Raw genomic sequence first — 18,936 nt, forward strand, 5'->3', positions numbered from 1 at the left:
TCTGTTTCAGCATGACAAATACCCCGTGCACAAAACAAGGTCCATACAGAAATGGCTTGTCGAGATCGGTATGGAAGAACTTGACTGGCCTGCACAGAGCCCTGACCTCAACCCCATCAAACACCTTTTGGATGAATTGGAATGCAGACTGCGAGCCATGCCTAATTGCCCAACATCAGTGCCCGACCTCAATAATGCTCGTGGCTGAATGGAAGGAAGCAAGTCCCCGCAGCACTGATCCAACATCTAGTGGAACTCCTTCCCAGAAGAGTGGAGGCTGTTATAGCAGCAAAGGGGGGGGGGACTAACTCCATATTAATGGCCATGATTTTGTAATGAGGTTCGACAGGCAGGTGTCCACATACTTTTGGTCATGTAGTGTGTGAAGGCACCAACAAATACCACAAGCAGAAAAAACATGTTAAACTACTACGGTCTCCATGTATTAAAAAGTAAAACTTTAGTATTTAACAGTAGTGTATTAAAAGCAAGGAAGACTGAAAAAAATGAAGTCATCAACTGTATTCTTTGCATTCATTGCAAATTTATTTATTTTTGCAAATACACTAAAAATGTTTACAAAAGCATTATATAAACATTTGTGCAGTGTAAATTAACTAAAAATTATGGATTACTTTTGAAATAGTTTTGCACCCAACATGACGATTGTCATTCAGCAGCAAAAAAATATAAATCTCAGAAGTAACATGAAATGTCTGTTAGTCGGTGACTGAGAAACTTACACGCAATGTCATGTGAACATTATACAGTTGCTACACTGCTTAAAACAAAAATCGGTAACTTGAAAGTAAATTGATGAAATAAAAGGATGTATGGCACCAGCGTTCTTCTTCCCTGAAGGAGGGCTTCATTCATCTATGGGTTAGATTGTGTGTACACTTCCCTTGTTCCTGTTCTGGCACCAAGGCAATCTCCCAGATAGTCAGCCTTCCAATTAATCACTCCAGTTTGACAAAACTGTGCATTAGCTCCACAAAAATAGGTCTACATTAGCTTATTATCCTATACACACACATTCACAACCATCAAGGAATTCTCTCAGAACATTTGGGGACTTTGCTACTCTCACTGATGGATCAATATATCACATTATGAACCATCTTTACAAGATGCATTTTTCTGTGAGAAACATTTCATGATACAAACTGAAAATGTGTGCGATAACCCTCGTTGAATATTAAAAAATAAACTGTACTTAGAAATGAAACAGGACCACAAAACATGTACACTCGGGACAAATATAACATTGAACATATGGATACATAAATAGTGTCAGATTAAAAAACATTTATAAAAAATTGTACATAATCTTGTATTGCTGTGTCAATACATAACTCCGTTTTTTACCCTTCACATTAGAGATGCATTTTAACCCTTTGAAGTTCGCTTGATATTAATAATCCTGATCAAATTGTAAAAACCACATGTTTTGGCCTTGATGGGAGAAGCACATTACTCAAACACTGTTGTAAATACACAGAGCCTGTGGGCCCTGGTCAAAAGTAATGCACTGTATAAGATATAGGGTGCAATTCCAGACGCAGCCATAGTGTAGAAGGTAGGCAGGCGCTGGTGGCGGCACAGCCGTTATCTCCGAGGAGAGTAAACACGAGCTGGAACAGATCCATGTAGGTTATCTTTGGTCAAGCACAGGGGAGCGAATGGACTTGAATGATTGGGTACAAAAGGTGAATGGGACTAGTCAGTCAGACAGTGGTAAGTATTGGCTCAGGTGTATGTGTGTGTGCGCATGTGCACACAGTTCAGGTTTAAGGTCTTATAGATTCAAGTCAATAAGGATGGTAAGATATACTGTGATGATTAAACAAGTAAGCAATACATGCACAAGGCCATGATTGCTTGTATAGAGATTGAGCTGAAAAGGCCTACTGTTTATTGGTCCTTAACATAGAATATAACCAGGACCAAAGTTTCAGAGAGTATGGCCAAAACCATGTCTGACAGACGTCCTTAATTGCACAACCAAACTCATGCTTGAAAAAATTAAAAAAATATATATTAAAAAAAAAAGATTACATTTGTTTACTAGGGCATCCCATCTAGAACTCCAGAGTTTCCAGTTGAACAAACCCTATCATCACCCACAGAAACAAGTATTATAAATATCTAAATTATCCCAATATGGACAATTCCTCATGTTACAATGTGTTGCTATCTATAGTTATGTGCTAATTCCAGTAAATGACAGCAAGCTTTGGGCTTTGTATCCTGCTCAAATATTCTTCGATATTTAAAGAGTTGCTTCACAGAGACCAGACATAGCAATTCATAAGTTGATACTGGTTTCTGTTGGAACAACCTTAAAAAACAGAATATGAGCATGGATGGCTCATCCATAGAAAAATACAAGTCCATAGGTTATGGCAATTAATAGCAGCAATAATAGATACAACAAAAAAAAGAATATTCAATGTACTGAAAAGTAAGTAACAAAGGCAAAGTGTCCATCTAGAATAACCCTTCAGGAACCACATTGAAAAACAACCCTGGGGCAAACTACTGAAATACACAGAAGGACCCTTGCATTTTATATAACAACCCCCAAAAAATACAGGGCATGTTCTCTTTTTTTGGGAAAGTGCAGGAATTTTCAAGTTGACAGTATTATGGCCTTAGTTCATTTTTTCCAGAAGCAACTGCCAAAAGGCTTGACACGACAGAGACTAGTGACCAACGATGGCCAAAAAAACATCAGACAAAGAGTGTTTCAAGTGCCATGTTCGTCGGAATACCTACAGCTCCTTGGCAAGCCAGTTGACTCTGACATAACATGCACAGCAGAAGCGGTGTGCAGGGCCCGACTGTTTATTCTACAATTCACCTGTGTTTTCTTTATGGCGCACCAGTCGGTGTTTCTAACAGTGTTTCGTCTTTATGTGAAAACCTGGTCACCTTATGAGGACTGTACTATCAATCCAAATTGTGCTTTCTCCAAGTATTGATGCAGACAAAGTGGGTCGACACTGATGTTAAAAAAAAATAGTGTCTTCGGCACACCTGTGACTACTTGCTGGATTAGGTCAGAGGTAGCCAGACATTTCCCCATTGCATATGTACAACTATTAAGATATCCAGCTTTTTACCATATCAACAAAGAAATACTGAAAATTGTAAGGCAGAAAGTAGGTTCAAGTCTCCCTTGTAAGTTTTGTGGGTATGTTTTTTTTTTCTTACAATTTCAATATGAGATTAAAGTTTAGGCCATATCTACTTTGGCTATTAATCATCCTTAATGGGAAAGCAGCTATTTACTAATGCCTTATCTGAGGAAATGTCTAAGATTTAAAAAAAATTCTGTCTCAAACTAGTGTTGGGGAAAAAGGTGAAGGGGAAAAAATCTAAATGTCTAGTTTCTCAGTTGTCATACTACACTGAGCCTGCGTCAAGAAAAATAGTCACCCATAGTCCAATCAAAACAGGACACTGCATCGTAAGACATGCACACACAAACTGTCAGAAATTCTATTTGATAACAACTTGGGTGTGTGCACTGACGGATTCATCCCAGGAAAAGAAAATATATTATAAATAGTCCATTTCTTTTTTCTTCAAAAAGTATATGCCAAGTACAGTTTTACTAGCAAAACCACTTCTATTCTGAGTCAGTGAATAATCAGTTACAGGGAGGGAAGAATACCAGATGTTTTAATCTGATGGCTGTTTGAGGTGACCTCACAAACACTGATACAAAGAAATGTTTCAGGACCCTCTAGTCTTCATTAAATCAGGTGAATACTACCCATCAGTCAGTGGAAGGCTGATAGTGACTGCTCAGTGGTTGTTATTAATAAGTGTGAATACTGCCTAATTTGATACTTATTCCCTCGCAGAAAATACTCAAAAAAGCTTTGTCCTGGCTGTCCAAGTGTTCCTTCATGAACCCAGCGCTGAGCCCAACAGAACAGAGACAGAAGTGACAGTAGTAGTAGTAGTAGTAGTAGTAGTAGTAGTAGTAGACAGGAGTTGTCGTTTTGCACTATGGCAGGCAGAAAGACCATGCTCAGCAGGATAGTCAAGAGCGTCATTGAGAAGAGCAGCATCTTGATTGACATGGACATTTATTGGGGTTGTTGCCCAAAAGTGAAAACCCCTGGCCGCACTGCAAAACCCTGCCTTGGTTATAATACCACGCCCAGGCTGCTCCGCCACACAATGCAGCCTGCATCAACACTTCTGAGCCTCCACGGGAGACATGGCGATGTAGGAGCCGTTCCTCATTGGCTGGTTGGTGTAGTTGTTTTCTGATGGTTCAACCTCTGGTTTGTCGCTGACTTGAGTGTAGGCCGTTTCATCTTTTGCCGTCTGAAGAGGGAGAGGGGAGGACATTTTGTAAACGACAAAGCAGAAATCAACCATGAAAACAACAAACATTTGATATATTTACAACTAAATCGGAATTATATTGCAATGGTAGATAAAACTAATTGTGGATAAATCATTAATTAATGTCACTGTACAAAACCAACAAACTCAAAATACTTTCAACTTAATGAAGAAATACCACTATGAAGCAGGAATGTAAAATAAATGTATATATTATACCTAAAGATATTAAAATAAGCAAGAATTGCTAATAACTGAACGAAAATGACAAATGAAGCAAATGAAGACTTACAGTAAAAGAATGAAAAGCTTCAGTAAAATCAATACGTTTTACTTCATTCTAAAACAGAAAGGAAAAGGGGGGGGGTTACAGAACATTTTAATCATAGCACGGTAACTATACAGTTCTTCAAAGCTGGAATCCTTAGTTGATACATTCATCTTTGGTCTTATAAATGAACGATAAACTCATTGATTTTGGAAAATATAACTTATGACTCAAAAGCTTATTTCAACTGTCTTACCCCATCAGAACCCAAAATACAGGCTTGTTTTACTCCAATGTTTGTAAGCGATGTAAATGTAAACAAACACTGAAGCCTCAAAACATGGTTAAAACTCTATTTTATATCATCAATGGTCAGTCCATGCATCCATGTCTGGTGCTTCTGTCAGTGGCTACATTTCTCCAGACCCATTCCTCAGCTTTTTACCAAAACACAGCTTTGTTAATGTTTGAATGAAGGATTATAGCTTTATTTGATATTCCAAGATATGACGTGAACTTCTACTAAGATAACCCCTATCGAGCCGAGTCACAACTGATGGGTGGGGAATGGGGTCAGAGGGACTAACCTAGACAAACACAGATAAGTGTTGAAAGTACCCTGGCTATCCTACAAAACTATTGTTACTAGAGTTCAGAGCACTCTTTGGCCTGTACGGTAGTGTAGACTATACACGGTCATCATTGAGACTGTCTATCTGCTAAATTAAGATCTATACTTCCTGTTTTGACCTCAGTTATTTAAAATTGTTAGAAAGGCCAGCAGCACTATCATTTCACACGGAGATTACAGAAGGCAGCACATGTTGACTATGTGAGGTTCCTCATGCACGGTGTTAACTTAACATGCAAGGAGATGGAGAACTCAGACACCAGACCACTGATGTTAATATAGAAGAATAAATTGTATATAAAAACAGATCAAACATGCAAGAGCACAGTCAAAGCTAACATAAAACCTTTGTTGTGTCAATGCACCATTCAATTCTAATCACTTAGAACCTCCTGGGACAACAACTGACATATTGTGAGTGACGTGCACAATTTACACTATATTTTAGAGAAGCTTATAAATAAATATTATAGATTTTTTGCTACAAAAAAATTGTTTGGGGTCTCCTGGTAATAAGCGCAGGGGTAGAGGACAGGTCTTACCTTCTTCTGGCGAGACCTGCAGACCAGGACGACTAGGACAATGAGCAGGATGGCTCCCATGCCCACGATGAGCAGAGGGAAGTTGGACACCAGGGTCACGATGAGCAGCAGGGTCCTCATCTGGGCAGCAGAGTCATCGTCAATAGTAGCCGTCTGGGGGAAGGGGGGGGGTCACTAAGGTTATTAACCTGTCTTTAATATGTTGTTATTAACTGATCTTAATAATAGACTAGAAGGTTCTCCAGCTAAATATCTGGATTTTTGTCTAATACAACTTAATTTTACATGTCTTGGCTGCACGTGAGGCTGACTGAATTTCACAAAATAAATTGGAGCGAAAGGAAGGAGATAAGTCTTACCTCATTGACAAACATGATGGGAAAAATGATCTCGTTTAGATGTTTGGTTTTGCTGTGGAAGAGAAAATGAAGTGAGGACTTGAGGTTCAACAATAGGCCTTTTCACTCAGTTCGTTTGAGGGATGAGAAGGGTCAGTGTGGCAAACTGTTCAGATTGCTATACTTACGGGAAGCCTTGAACTCTGTTCAAAATTATATTGAGCTGGGCCCTCTTGCAAGCACGGATGGGAACCCCAGTGGTCTAAAAAAACAAAATAAGCCTTTAAAATGAAGTAATATAAACTAATTCAGTTAGAACTGGCCCTTTCCAACATCGAGGCATTAACACATACAACATGTAATAGAGCTATTAAATACAGTATACTTATACTCACAATGAGATTATGTAAGTGTATAGGCCCCATAACTGATCATGCATATTGGCCTCATCACTATATGTGGTAGATAAAATGTTTGTTCATACCGGGTTAAGGTCAAGGTAAGTCTCGTGCTCCTCCTTGTTGGGGTGCAGTCCATCAACAGCATTAATGTACTTGTCATCTGCCTGATAAAAGTGGGGGAACGACACCACGATAGGTGCACCTATGGACAAGAGGAAGGAGATGGGAAAGACACACGATTTAAGACAAAACACCACAAGCAACCTAAATGATCAAATGTCTTTATCCTGGACTGCCATAAGAGAGGATTAGGCAAAACAAAGTCCAATGTTTTAATATTGGGGCTCTAAAAGGGAAACATCAAGGACAAAATTGAGAGATTGATAACGTGTGCATGGAGATAACGGAACAAATAGCAAAAATATGTCAAGTTCCTTCCTTGCCATTGGAAAGGCGGCCTGTACCGGACATGTTCTGATACAGTGAAATTATGGACGGGTTTTTACAACCCAAGACAAAACGATTCCTTTGAGGTCAGAATGACCATTATGAAGTTCCACAAGGTAGTACTCATAGAGACACCATGTAATGTGTTCCAGTGTGGGAGCCAATAACCCTCACTAAGGAATATGGAAACTATTCAAACTGCTATATCTGACAAATGGAATTCAAACCACCACAAGGAATTAATAAAGGGTCCTATTCACTTTGTAGCCCGAGAGGACGCGGTTAAAACAGCCTCAAATCAATAGAACTGTGATTTCAGCATTACGAACACTGAGGAATAACTTTGCCCTGATTGTTGAACTTTCTCTGCACCACACTACGAAAGCGGATGTTTCTTAAAAATATATCTACTTCCCTCACGAGACTTAAGGGTCACAGTAGTGCATTTATATGCCATGTGATCGTTTTATGAGGGCCTTTGGAGATTATCCTTATCCTCAAATTCAAGTGTTTTATAGCCCTCATCCAGAGTTATTCATTCACCATCTACACTACTATGAAATCTGGATCCTCAAACATGGACATTTCTGATATCTATTGGAGCTTGGATTGCAGCTAGAACTAGATTGATTGGGTTATTATTATTATAATTTTAATTTTTATTTTATTAAAATCGGTCAAAAAAACTAGGTTATGGGGTTAGTCAAAACAAACAGTGGGTATGTGGGGCACATATAATGTTATGCCAACCAGGGTTGTGACAGTAATGAACCATCTCTTACCTTCTCTGCAAACACTGACTTTTAGCACCCCGGTGCCGAGGCAGTCCCCAGCTGGCACACAGAAGCCGGCGTTAGTGGGGTTCTCCTCAGGACTCTGCAGGACGTCGTGGGGCGGGGCGAAACGGTAGGCTGGGATGCCCTTCACGTCCACGTCCTCAACATAACCCAGATGGATAGACCTAAACCCCAGAGGCAGGTAAGAATAAGGAGGAGAACACATAAGCTGTGTAGGAGTTTCTCAGTTCACAAAACTTACAGCAGGAATTTGGAATTCAGTTCGACACATGTCATTTTGCAGAGGAGATTGTGAGGTCTGTGTTAACAAATGTGTCACCTACTGTGTGGAACATTGGGTAAATATGAAGACAAAGTACAACGGTCTTGATTGAGTCAAAGCTCCATTTTATATTATGTGCCTCTTCTCCAGATTCTCCTCACGCATTATGGTGTTGGTTGGACCATGCCCAACTCACACCTGTTTACCATGGCCAGGGTGTGGCGTCTTCTACAGCGGTTTACCAGTCCGATACGAATACGAGTCAGTCGTTTCTCGATAATTCTTGGCTGTCACCTAAACCACCATCCCTCTCTGTACTGGCTACAAATAATAAAACTACAGACAATACAGATTTGGAGATATAACTGACGTACCTGCAGAGGTCAGCCGCAAAGATGTACAGTAGCTCTTTCCTGGACAACAGAGGGTGGAACACACTGCCGTCCGTCCCGTTGATCATGTTGCTCTGGTTAGAGGACCACCACGACATTTCACTGTCGATAGGGGAAAGGTATGGGATATGTTAGACATCAAGAAGAAGCTTTCGTTTACACAAGGTTATTATAAAACAACATGGCGGGGCCAAATACTGATTTCATTTCAAATGCCTGGAAGCGGTTTTCTATTTCTGATATTTAAAAATACGAATTTGTAATCTGCTCTGTCATGACAGGGAGCAAATGAGTTTATCCTTGGACTTTGAATACTTGATTTGGACAGATCCCAATTCATTCCCGTTCAATGAGTAAGCCCAATGTCGCAGGGCAAGGACCAAAAAGAAAAATGCTGACATGAGAAATGTTTTTTGAGAACCATTAACTACAACAACATGAAGGTGGAAAACAGGGAAATACAGGTCCTTACGTCAACCCGTTCCATGTGTCTATTCTGCCATATTCCATGTAGTCACGTTCGCCAGTCAAGAACACAAACTCTCCTTCATGAGTTCCATTTTTCTAGGAGAAGAGAGAGAAAGACAATAGTTCAGTTAGACTGTCATATCAAAAGGAATACATCCAACATCCAGGAGAACAGTGGACAGGTACAGAATTAGAAACAGACACATGGACTCTTGATAAGCAGAGGAAAAACAATGCTGTTAAAACGGTCATTTGGGGAGGAATTTCAGTGTTTAAAGTGTCTGGTTGTAGTTGTTGGAACTGTACTGACGGGGGATATTGTGCTATAGAGGGAAAAAAATGCCACTGCATTACTGTAGCCTGCCTATCCTGTTCCGTTTTTCCTTCTCATTACAGTTTTATAGGCAGCGGTAAGAGACTGTCGTTGACCAAAACGGTTGACAAATGCTTTGACAGTTGAGATTTTACAATTTTGGTAAAATTCTACCCAACGTCTAGTTCTTTCAGGGGATTTCCAAATAATGCACCATTATCTGGTTTGTGGAACCTGAGAAAACTATTCGCATTGTTATTGCATGAGGTGGAATAGCAGATGTGAGTCTCCATAGACACGAGTCTCCCAGAAAAAGGGGAAGTAAACAGCTTCATCAGCATTTTGTCATTTTCACTCATCACGTGATGACTCCACGAGACCTCCTCCCAGGCCCTACCAACAGAGACCTCCTCCCAGGCCCTACCAACAGAAACCTCCTCCCAGGCCCTACCAACAGAAACCTCCTCCCAGGCCCTACCAACCACCTACTGGTTCAATGACTAAAGGATTTCTAGTGCAATTTCACACAACTTTCGGTTAAATCACAAATTTCAAGACCGGCCATTAGCTAAGGTTATAACTTTAGTGAATGACTATTCAGAAGTGTAATCTGACTAAGCATATTTCGAGGTTTTACTAAACACAAACAGTGCCTACCTTCCACATCAGCCCAAACATCTCATCCACTTCTGGCCTAATGTTGTGGATTTTGGTGAGCAGAGGGTCCTTGAAGCCCCACAACACCTCGTGGACGGTGCGGGTCATGAAGATCTCCACGCCGATGGAATTCATATACATGGAGACGAAGGTACGCAGCAGGAAGGGGTAGGAGTTCAGCTCACTCATCACCGCCTGTAGAGGGAGAGGAAACCGAGAGAGAAGGGGTTAGAGCTCACATTCTATCATACCACTAGTAACAAAATTATAAACGTTTCTAAGTCTATAGCTTTTGTTGCTGTCTAGACTCTGGTCTGGTTCTCATTAATGGAAATTGGATTATGTCCATGAAAGTGTCTGCTATAAAGTAAAAAGTTGGTAGGAACAAGTCACCAAGATGTCATAATACAGCGTTTAGCATAATGCTTGGAAAGTCTACTGGAATGATGCAGTAAAGGAATGTCAATACAGGGTTACAGTGGTTATACTGGGACTCTTGAAAGGTTAAACTTAACCAAAACAGAAGAGGATACACTTGTGGAATAATTCACACCCTCATGTTTCTAAGTACTCAAACTGTGTTGCACCACAGTTTATAACACACTATACTGCAGATACAACGTGTCCATGGCAGCTAAGATACAGGGCATAAGCGAAGACTGTACAAGTATACCAAATGTAGAGGTAACAAGCAGAGGTCGAGAGAGACGCATACTAACTCACCACAGCTGGGATGTTGACTGTCCTCAGAATGTCGACCTCTGGATTACCTCTGGACTTCTCTGGGACGAAGACAAAGCTTTTGGGATTCAGGGCATAAACCTTGGTTCCATTTTCAAGGAAAGTCACATTTTCCCTGGGTCTGTATTCCCTGTTATGGAAAGATGTGGATATGAGGATTAAGTCGGTCCACATAGATGTTCACATGGGGATGAAAGACATGTTCAAACAAGTCCAGCAGCAGGTTCAGCATCATGGAACCGCTTTCATTCAATAGGACTTTCCCAAGACCTGAATTACCAGCTTCCCATGATCAAACAAACAGATAATAAAACAAATACATTGTAAGCTGAATTTTAACTTGAGATGCGCACATGCAAAAACCTTCCATTGGCATCGATACATGATTTCCACTTAAGTCAAAGTTATGATTCTGGATCTCAAGATAAGATTCAGCCCTGTGTGAACTGAGGCCTCCTAATTTCAAAGGACAGCAGTGAGTGTGTTGTCAACCCACCTGTAAGTGTAAGGTCCAATCTGGGTGACCACTGCTTTTCCCCCTGCTAAGAACACTTCTGGATTGGTCACGTTGAAGAAGTAATACTCCATGTAGACTGGAGGCGGCGGGTTCTTCCATGACTCAAATACTTGGCTTGCCTCTGTCAAAGTCAATTCCTAAAAAAAATATTGTAATAGAGAAATACAGTTATTTAAGGACGATCCAAAACAACAATGATCTCTCCAAGTGTAATCTGTTTAGGGTAGTACATTTGAGGGATAGAAGGAGCGTTGGCGGAGCGTTGGCCTAAAAAGCTATTTGAAACAGTAACCCCATTAATCTCTAAACTAAAGATATTTTGGCTTTCAAAAGCTATTTAATTTTTGATTTCAGCTACACCACCCATCAACAACCCTTTCACCTTATACCAGGAGAGAGCACACACACTGCAAATAATGTAGCGAAGACGCAATGCCAGCACACCAAAACCCCAGGGGAAGGGGGAAAACGCCTTCGTAGGTGAATAACTGTCAGAACAAGAATAAAACCTGAGTGAAAACAGCAAAGGAGGTTTGGGCGAACCCCAGCAGGCTGATCAAGGGATGATTGCATTTTTCCTTAAATGACCACTCACCAAATTGGCAGCATGACAGTTTAAATAAACAATACGGAGTAGTAGCACTGTCCTATTGGTCATCATATGAATAGAGGAAAGTGGTTAAATGTGTTCAGATAAGTCTCTCACACCACAGTAATCCATGTGGGACTAAATTTGTCCTGTTTTTGAAACGCTGCAATGATCAGATAAAAAAAAAAAAGTTTACCGGTAAATTCTAGGGCTGGGAGGATACCAGTATCGTAGTTTCAACCCGGTCTGGTCTCAGACTAGATATGGGTGTTTACTATGTTGCGTCTAGTCTGAGACTAGATATATAAAACGATACTAATGAGTATTGCGATACTGGTATCCTCCCAGCCCTAGAATTTATCCGGTAAACTTTTTTTTATTTGATCATTGCCGCATATAAAACGTTTGGTAAGGTTACTTAAGACAAAAACGAAAGGAGGATGGGTGGGCGTATAACGGAAATGTTGAATCTCACCACGGACAACGTTAGCATTTTAGCTAATTAACAACTTCTCAACTACTTACTACTTTTTTTGACCTACTTTGCAAGTTAGCTAACCCTTCACTCTAACCTAGCTAACATTAGCCACCTAGCTAACAGCCACAAGAAATTGGAATTCCTAACATATCTTACGTTTTGCAAATTCATAACAACCCCCCCCCGTCCTTTACATAAGGGGTTACTGATTGCCTTCTCTGTCCCTTGAGTAAAGTGAGGTGTACATGAGAAAGGCCTTTACCATTCACACCGCTCACTCGCTCATCTTGAGGTCTCAGAGAAGCTCAGTTGTCGCTTTTAAGGTGTGGCTCAACACGGATGCACAAACTCGTTTCCCGTCCAGACTTTTTCAGTCATTGAGCCAATGGACTGTCCATTTAAAAGTGCGTCTCAGAATAATTATATGCATAAAAAAAATGTACATCATATTTGGTGGCAAGAATTAAGCAGCGGTGGGCCACCTCTACTAAATGAATATAGGGGAAACAGAGTCCTAAATGATCTGACAATAATTTTGCCTCATACACACATTCTGACAAACACTACACAACACAACTGGGCAGAAGGTCACCACTCACTAGCTAGAGCATTGAACTGGGGGCATGCTCCTCTGGGGGAAAGCAGAAGCCTGTTGCTTCACTTAGACTCTAGTCAGTTTTAAACATAACTGGAGTGGGCATATTGAGCCAGTGAAATAGGCCGTTTCCAGCACAAGAAATATGAATCAACTCAATTAATAGGCCATTTCATGCTGTACAGCAAAGTATGAAGGCTGTGGAGTCAAATATCGCTTTGCATGGAATAAAGATATCCCTGAGATCTCGAAATATATAACAAAATAGCATATTTGATGCTGAGAAGCCATTTCACTTTAATTTTACTAGATCATTTGACTCACCTGAAAGTTGTGAAAAGTCAAGCCAAACTAAGCCAGCTATTCCAATCATGCCTGTTGTATTGGCTGCATTTATAGTTAGAATCCGCAGTTGAAACAATTAAAGCAGTCACTCCGCCCGTTTTGGTAAAAAGCTGAGGGATGGGCCTGTAGAAAATGTAACCATTCTCAAAATCATGGACAGAGCTATGGATGCAAGGACTGACCATCCATGGCATTACAATTATACTTTTACCCATGTGTTGTGGGTGTACAGTGTTTGTTTACAAACAACGGATTAAAATAAGCTTATATTTTGGGTTGATGGGGTATGACAGTTGAACTAAAATCATGAGGCATTTATAAGTTGCAGTACATTCGGAAAGTATTCAGATCCCTTGACTTTTTCCACATTTTGTTACGTCACAGCCTTATTCTAAAATGGATTAAATTGCCCCCCCCACTCAATCTGCACACAATACCCCATAATGACAAAGCAAAAACAGGTTGAGAATTTTATGCAAACGTATTAGAAATAAGAAACTGAAAGTCACATTTACATAAGCATTCAGACCCTTTACTCAGTACTTTGAAGAACCTTTGGCAGCAATTACAGCCACGAGTCTTCTTGGGTATAATGCTGCAAGCTTGGCACACCTGTATTTGGGGAGTTTCTCCCATTCTTCCCTGCAGATCCTCCCAAGCTCTGTCAGGTTGGATGGGGAGCGTTGCTGCACAGCTATTTTCAGGTCTCTCCAGAGATGTTCGATCGGGTTCAAGTCCAGGTTCTGGCTGGGCCACTCAAGGACATTCAGAGACTTGTCCCAAAGCCACTCCTGTGTTGTCTTGGCTGTGTGCCTAGGGTCGTTGTCCTGTTGGAAGGTGAACCTTCACCCTAGTCTGAGGTCCTGAGCGCTCTGGAGCAGGTTTTCATCAAGTAGCTCACTGCACTTTGCTCAGTTCATATTCCCTCAATCCTGACTAGTCTCCCAGTCCGTGCCACTGAAAAACATCCCCACAGCATGATGCTGCCACCACCATGCATCACCGTAGGGATGGGGCCAGGTTTCCTCCAGACGTGACGCTTTCTATTCAGGCCAAAGAGTTAAATCTTTGTTTCATCAGACCAGAGAATTTTGTTTCTCACAGTCAGAGTCGTTAAGATGCCTTTTGGCAAACTCCAAGTGGGCTGTCATGTGCCTTTTACTGAGGAGTGGCTTCCGTCTGGCCACTCTACCATAAAGGCCTGATTGGTGGAGTGCTGGAGAGATGGTTGTCCTTCTGGAAGGTTCTCCCATCTCCACAGAGGAACTATGGAGCTCCATCAGAGTGACCATTGGGTTCTTGGTCACCTCCCTGACCAAGGCCCTTCTTGGTCATGGAGGTGACCAAGGTCACTTTCTCCCCCGGCCAGCTCTAGGAAGAGTCTTGGTGGTTCCAAACTGTTGGAGGCCACTGTTTTTGGGGACCTTCAATGCTGCAGACATTTTTTAGTAGCCTTCACCAGATCTGTGCCTCAACACGTGTGTAGATTGATGAGGACATTTTATTTAATCTATTTTAGAATAAGGCTGTAACGTAACAAAATGTGGAAAACGTGATAATCTGAATACTTTCTGAATGCACTGTATATTCTTCAGGAATCAAATGGATGTAGCAACTATGGATTCTAGTTTTAAAGCCAAACACTGACTACATACACGAAAGGTGAGTGTGAAAAACACCACCAATATGTGATTCAGACTCATCTTCAGCAGTATGGTGCCAAGTTTCAATCAGTGATGTCTGTTTTGTTTTTATAAATCAAATGGATTCCCTCTCAAATGGATACAATTCCCAAGAGTGACCGTTTCTCTGCAACACTAACATTTGGTAAAGTCAAGGCCTATATTAGAAGAATACCTGTTTTTAACACCCTTGAAAAATGTCTCTCAAAGGCTTGCATAGATGTCATGTTCACATCATTTCGCTCTTAGAAATGCTTCAAACCTTGATCTCACAAGCACAGGCAAGCAGGGACAAAGGGCTGAGGGTTTATCAATGTTATCTAAAATCAAAAAACTCACTATTTTTGTAGCTGGTGGTTGGGGATGGGTCACATGAAGAGTGGTAAAGACATTAAAACATAACCATCTGGTTCACTCAAAAATAAATGAAAACCTGACCTGAAACATCTGTGGGAGTTGTGGTTTGATAACGTTTCTCAAGTACATAATAAATGTTATTCAGTGTCATGTTTTCCAGTCTAGAGGATGACACACTGTTTGAATGAAAGTTAACATATGTCATACGTTTAAATCGTTGTCAACTTTTTTGACGGGGACAGAGGGTTGTTTTCCAGGCAGAGCAGTCCTCTAGACCTAGATCAGGCCAGGGCTGAAACAATTAAATAGACGAATGCTCACTGTTGTTTTAAGATCCAGGAAAGTCGTTCTATGAGCCGTTTTAGATATAAAAGTGGTACAGTTGTGGATGGACATTCATTCTTAATTTATCCATTATCTTTTCAGTCACCGGCAATATGTCCACATAACACTCCTGCACTTTATTGAACTTAAAATACAGGTAGGCCGATTGACAACATCAACAATATTTTGTTTCATTTCATGATGTTATGTATTCTAGGTCTAGGGTGACACCATATCCCAAATAAACCCAGACCCAAATTCATTTAACAGCGGCCACGAAACGAATGTTTATGTGTCTATACCCTATGACAGTCTGACATTTCTGCTGATGTGGGCATGGCACTTTAAGAAAGAGGGCTTCTCAGATGCGAGAGATGTTGAACCTGGTAAGCAAGAAGGATGAAGAGTGAAATGAGGGAGCGGGACTCAGCCTTCATGGTCTCTCTCCCTTCCCCCATCCATGCGCACGCACCTCCCCAGACCCTTCTCTGACGAGATGCCAACCCCTTACTGATAAACCCAATAAACCACGAGGAAAGCTCTTAGAATTTTAAATCCCATTCCCAAATAAATTATATTGTGACAGACAGGTAAATGAGATGAATACCCCGCAAATAAAGATGCAGCAGTACACTTGTATTTCAACTCATCTGTCAACCATTATGTATAATAAAGCAAATGAAGTGAGTGGGCTTTATTTTACTGTTGGAATAAAACAGGCTGCTTGCCTACAGTGCACCAATCCATGGTGATGATGATGTTACCGCCACGCGCTGTGACAGGAACATACCTGGCATTGTAAATCAGCCGGTGAGATTCAATCAGGCTATACATTGAGTTTAAATGCTAAACGCCTTGCAGAGCTATTCAAGAGGGTTGAATCAATATTGCGGATTTATGAATGATACAATGTTGCTTTCCTACCACACAAAAAAAAACATCACTGGTTGGTGGTAAAGCATGCAGCACTTGTAAATTGTCGACCTTGGAAGGCATGCTGCACTGACCCATGTTGGGTGGGAGAATGACTGGAGATACGGATTGAGCAAACAAATACTGTAACGTTATCAATCGAACATAATCACCTAATAACAAGGGATGGGAAATGTCACTCACCGTCTACTGTTCAGTGCAAATACAACTAACAAATTAAAGCCACCAGACTATAAAACTATCAAATGCATGTTTGAAGTGGGAAAAAGTTGCAACTCACCTTTTTTAGCCGGTTGTGAATCATTGTTTGGAAGACTTGAGCCACCACCAAGGTGATCCCCACTATCAGTAGGTGGGCGCAGACAATTCCAGTAGCGTAAATTACACAGGATCTCCGAGTCATGATGCCGGCCAACTATCAAACTAATTTGGCAAATGTGAAATTACTTACCAAATAACATTAACGATAATACTTTAGGTTCTGATCTTTTAGGGTTTATTTTACTCAAAAGGTAGCCGCTACTTCTCACTTTGCCTCTTACACTACAGCGAAACTCACTATACGAATTTCAAAATTGCTCGTTGATATGCATCTACTTGCAAACTGTCTTCGAAAATAAGAAATGCTGGTAGTTTCCTTAGTGTCATAGAACAATGTTCTTCTCCCCATACAGCCGTTCTCCTAATGAGAATCGACTGTGTTATTCGAAGGCAGCGGGAGAAATAACAGTGCTGAGGACGGGTGCCAGACCTCCACTCCCTCCCTCACCAGATTCAAATGAACTCGGTCATGCGAAGAGGTTCGTTTTGGTGTCTGGTGGGCGGTGGGTGTGTTAAAATGTAGCGTGCTTTCTGTGGCTGAGGTCACTGTTTTACTTTTTAGCACCAGAAACATAAGACGGCACAATCTAAATAACTACGATTTGCCCTTGATTTGATCTACCTACATAGCGCTGTTTTGTATTAGGATACATTCAACCAAGCAAAGATTTAAAAGTAAACTTGAGGTTCTGACGTAATTTGAGACCAATTCACTTTCATGTGTAACTATGCAAGTAATATTCTTTCAAGAGATAGCAGTGTATTTATTTATATACAGATCAACAATTTACATTGTTACATCATACAAAACAGAACGCAGGTATTAACAAGAAAAAACTAAAGCATATAAAAAATATAAATTAAATAATCAAAAAATTAACAATTCTAGTGCAATTATAATCACTCTGAAAAAATCTTATTATAATGATTCAGGAAAATGTTATTCTTGTTGTTTGTTATTCACTAGGGTTAATGTTTTAATAAGATCGTTAAATTCAATTAAACATGTGTAATTTTGGTATAGAATTTTTGTTTGTTAAGAGATAGCAGTGTAGTAAAGTGAAGCTAACAACGTCTGACAAAGAGCTTGTGAATGAATTAGCAACGCATGCTCGTTCACATGTGATGTCACACTAGGATTGCTACTAGTTAGTTAGTAACTTTCTAGACTGAGAGAGTGGGGTGTGTAGCCTAGTCCTGCTATACTACTGCCACTTATTCTTAGCAGGGTGCCGTATAATATTGGATAACTATAAAACATTAAAAAGCACATTGCATCTGATGTGGTGAGTTAGCTAAATGAATGTACACATGATTCTGCCTTCATACATGTTTGGGAGTCATCGACCGTTACTTCTCAACATGAAATACCGCTATCTCGCCTCATCATCATCAGGTCTCCCTTAAATAACCAGCATGAACATGAATAATGTGTTATTCAGAGAACCAACGATAGTTGACGTGAAGCTTTTGTTCACTGAGCAGTAAACTTGATTGGCTAACAGCTTCCCGGACCACCATCCTAAGACCACCCCTGGTGGGTTATGATTGGACAGACGAGGTTGAGCGTGATGCAGAATTTGATCGACTGATTCTGGGGCGGGGCTCGTTTAAAGGGGGACTGTCAGGGTGATTCGCTTGCACTGCATCAGATGTACTCACAGAGCTAACTGGAAATCTCCCCTACTACCCAGTCCAGCCAAGGTCGAGGGAAAATAACAAATAAGTACAGACATACTACTTGAAATAATTTATAATTTCAGCAAATACTTCTTTTTTTCCCTTTTTAAATGTTGTTACATTTCCTTCATTTGCACAATAATAGGCTACTGTTGCAATGCTTAGTAAAAACACTAATGACAGAATGCCAAAACTTTATACATTTTTTATTTAACCTTTATTTTATCAGGGAGTCATACTGAGACCACGGTCTATTTTACAGATGAGCTCTGAATTACATACATTACAGAAAATACACACATCAATATAAATACAAAATACAAGCAGAAAGAAAAACATGGTCATAAAAAACAAACACATTCATCAGTAATAAGGTCCTCAAGCAGCTTTATGAATTGCCCAAGATACATATACAGTATGTCAATACTGTATAGTGTCTATTATTTAAATCAATGCAGTAAATTAAATAAGGCAAGTCAAAAAAAATGTTTTA

The 18,936-nt window shown here is 40.4% G+C and overlaps 1 protein-coding gene across 1 annotated transcript; it reads right to left on the reverse strand.

Moving 5' to 3' along the window:
- Positions 1–520: 520 nt before the first annotated feature.
- Positions 521–17,242, reverse strand: scarb2a (scavenger receptor class B, member 2a). Its single transcript, XM_014171522.2, has 13 exons — positions 16,723–17,242; positions 11,119–11,276; positions 10,605–10,752; positions 9,882–10,076; positions 8,916–9,007; positions 8,426–8,545; positions 7,775–7,953; positions 6,629–6,747; positions 6,333–6,406; positions 6,166–6,217; positions 5,807–5,959; positions 4,658–4,705; positions 521–4,344 (listed from the first exon to the last, which is right to left on the reverse strand). The coding sequence occupies exons 1-13, from the start codon at positions 16,843–16,845 to the stop codon at positions 4,207–4,209; spliced, it is 1,599 nt and encodes a 532-aa protein (XP_014026997.1). The 5' UTR covers positions 16,846–17,242; the 3' UTR covers positions 521–4,206.
- Between the last annotated feature and the right edge of the window lie 1,694 nt (positions 17,243–18,936).

The sequence above is a fragment of the Salmo salar genome, chromosome ssa24 (assembly GCF_905237065.1).
Source record: "Salmo salar chromosome ssa24, Ssal_v3.1, whole genome shotgun sequence".
NCBI lineage: Eukaryota > Metazoa > Chordata > Actinopteri > Salmoniformes > Salmonidae > Salmo > Salmo salar.

Bases quoted from the DNA above. Each gene is read 5' to 3' on its own strand.
- scarb2a (XM_014171522.2), bottom strand. From the start codon at position 16,845: ATGACTCGGAGATCCTGTGTAATTTACGCTACTGGAATTGTCTGCGCC. The intron at 8,546-8,915 runs GTAAGGACCTGT...CCCTATCGACAG, and splicing joins GACACATGGAACGGGTTGAC to TGAAATGTCGTGGTGGTCCT. The intron at 6,218-6,332 runs GTAAGTATAGCA...TCTCTTCCACAG, and splicing joins AACAGAGTTCAAGGCTTCCC to CAAAACCAAACATCTAAACG.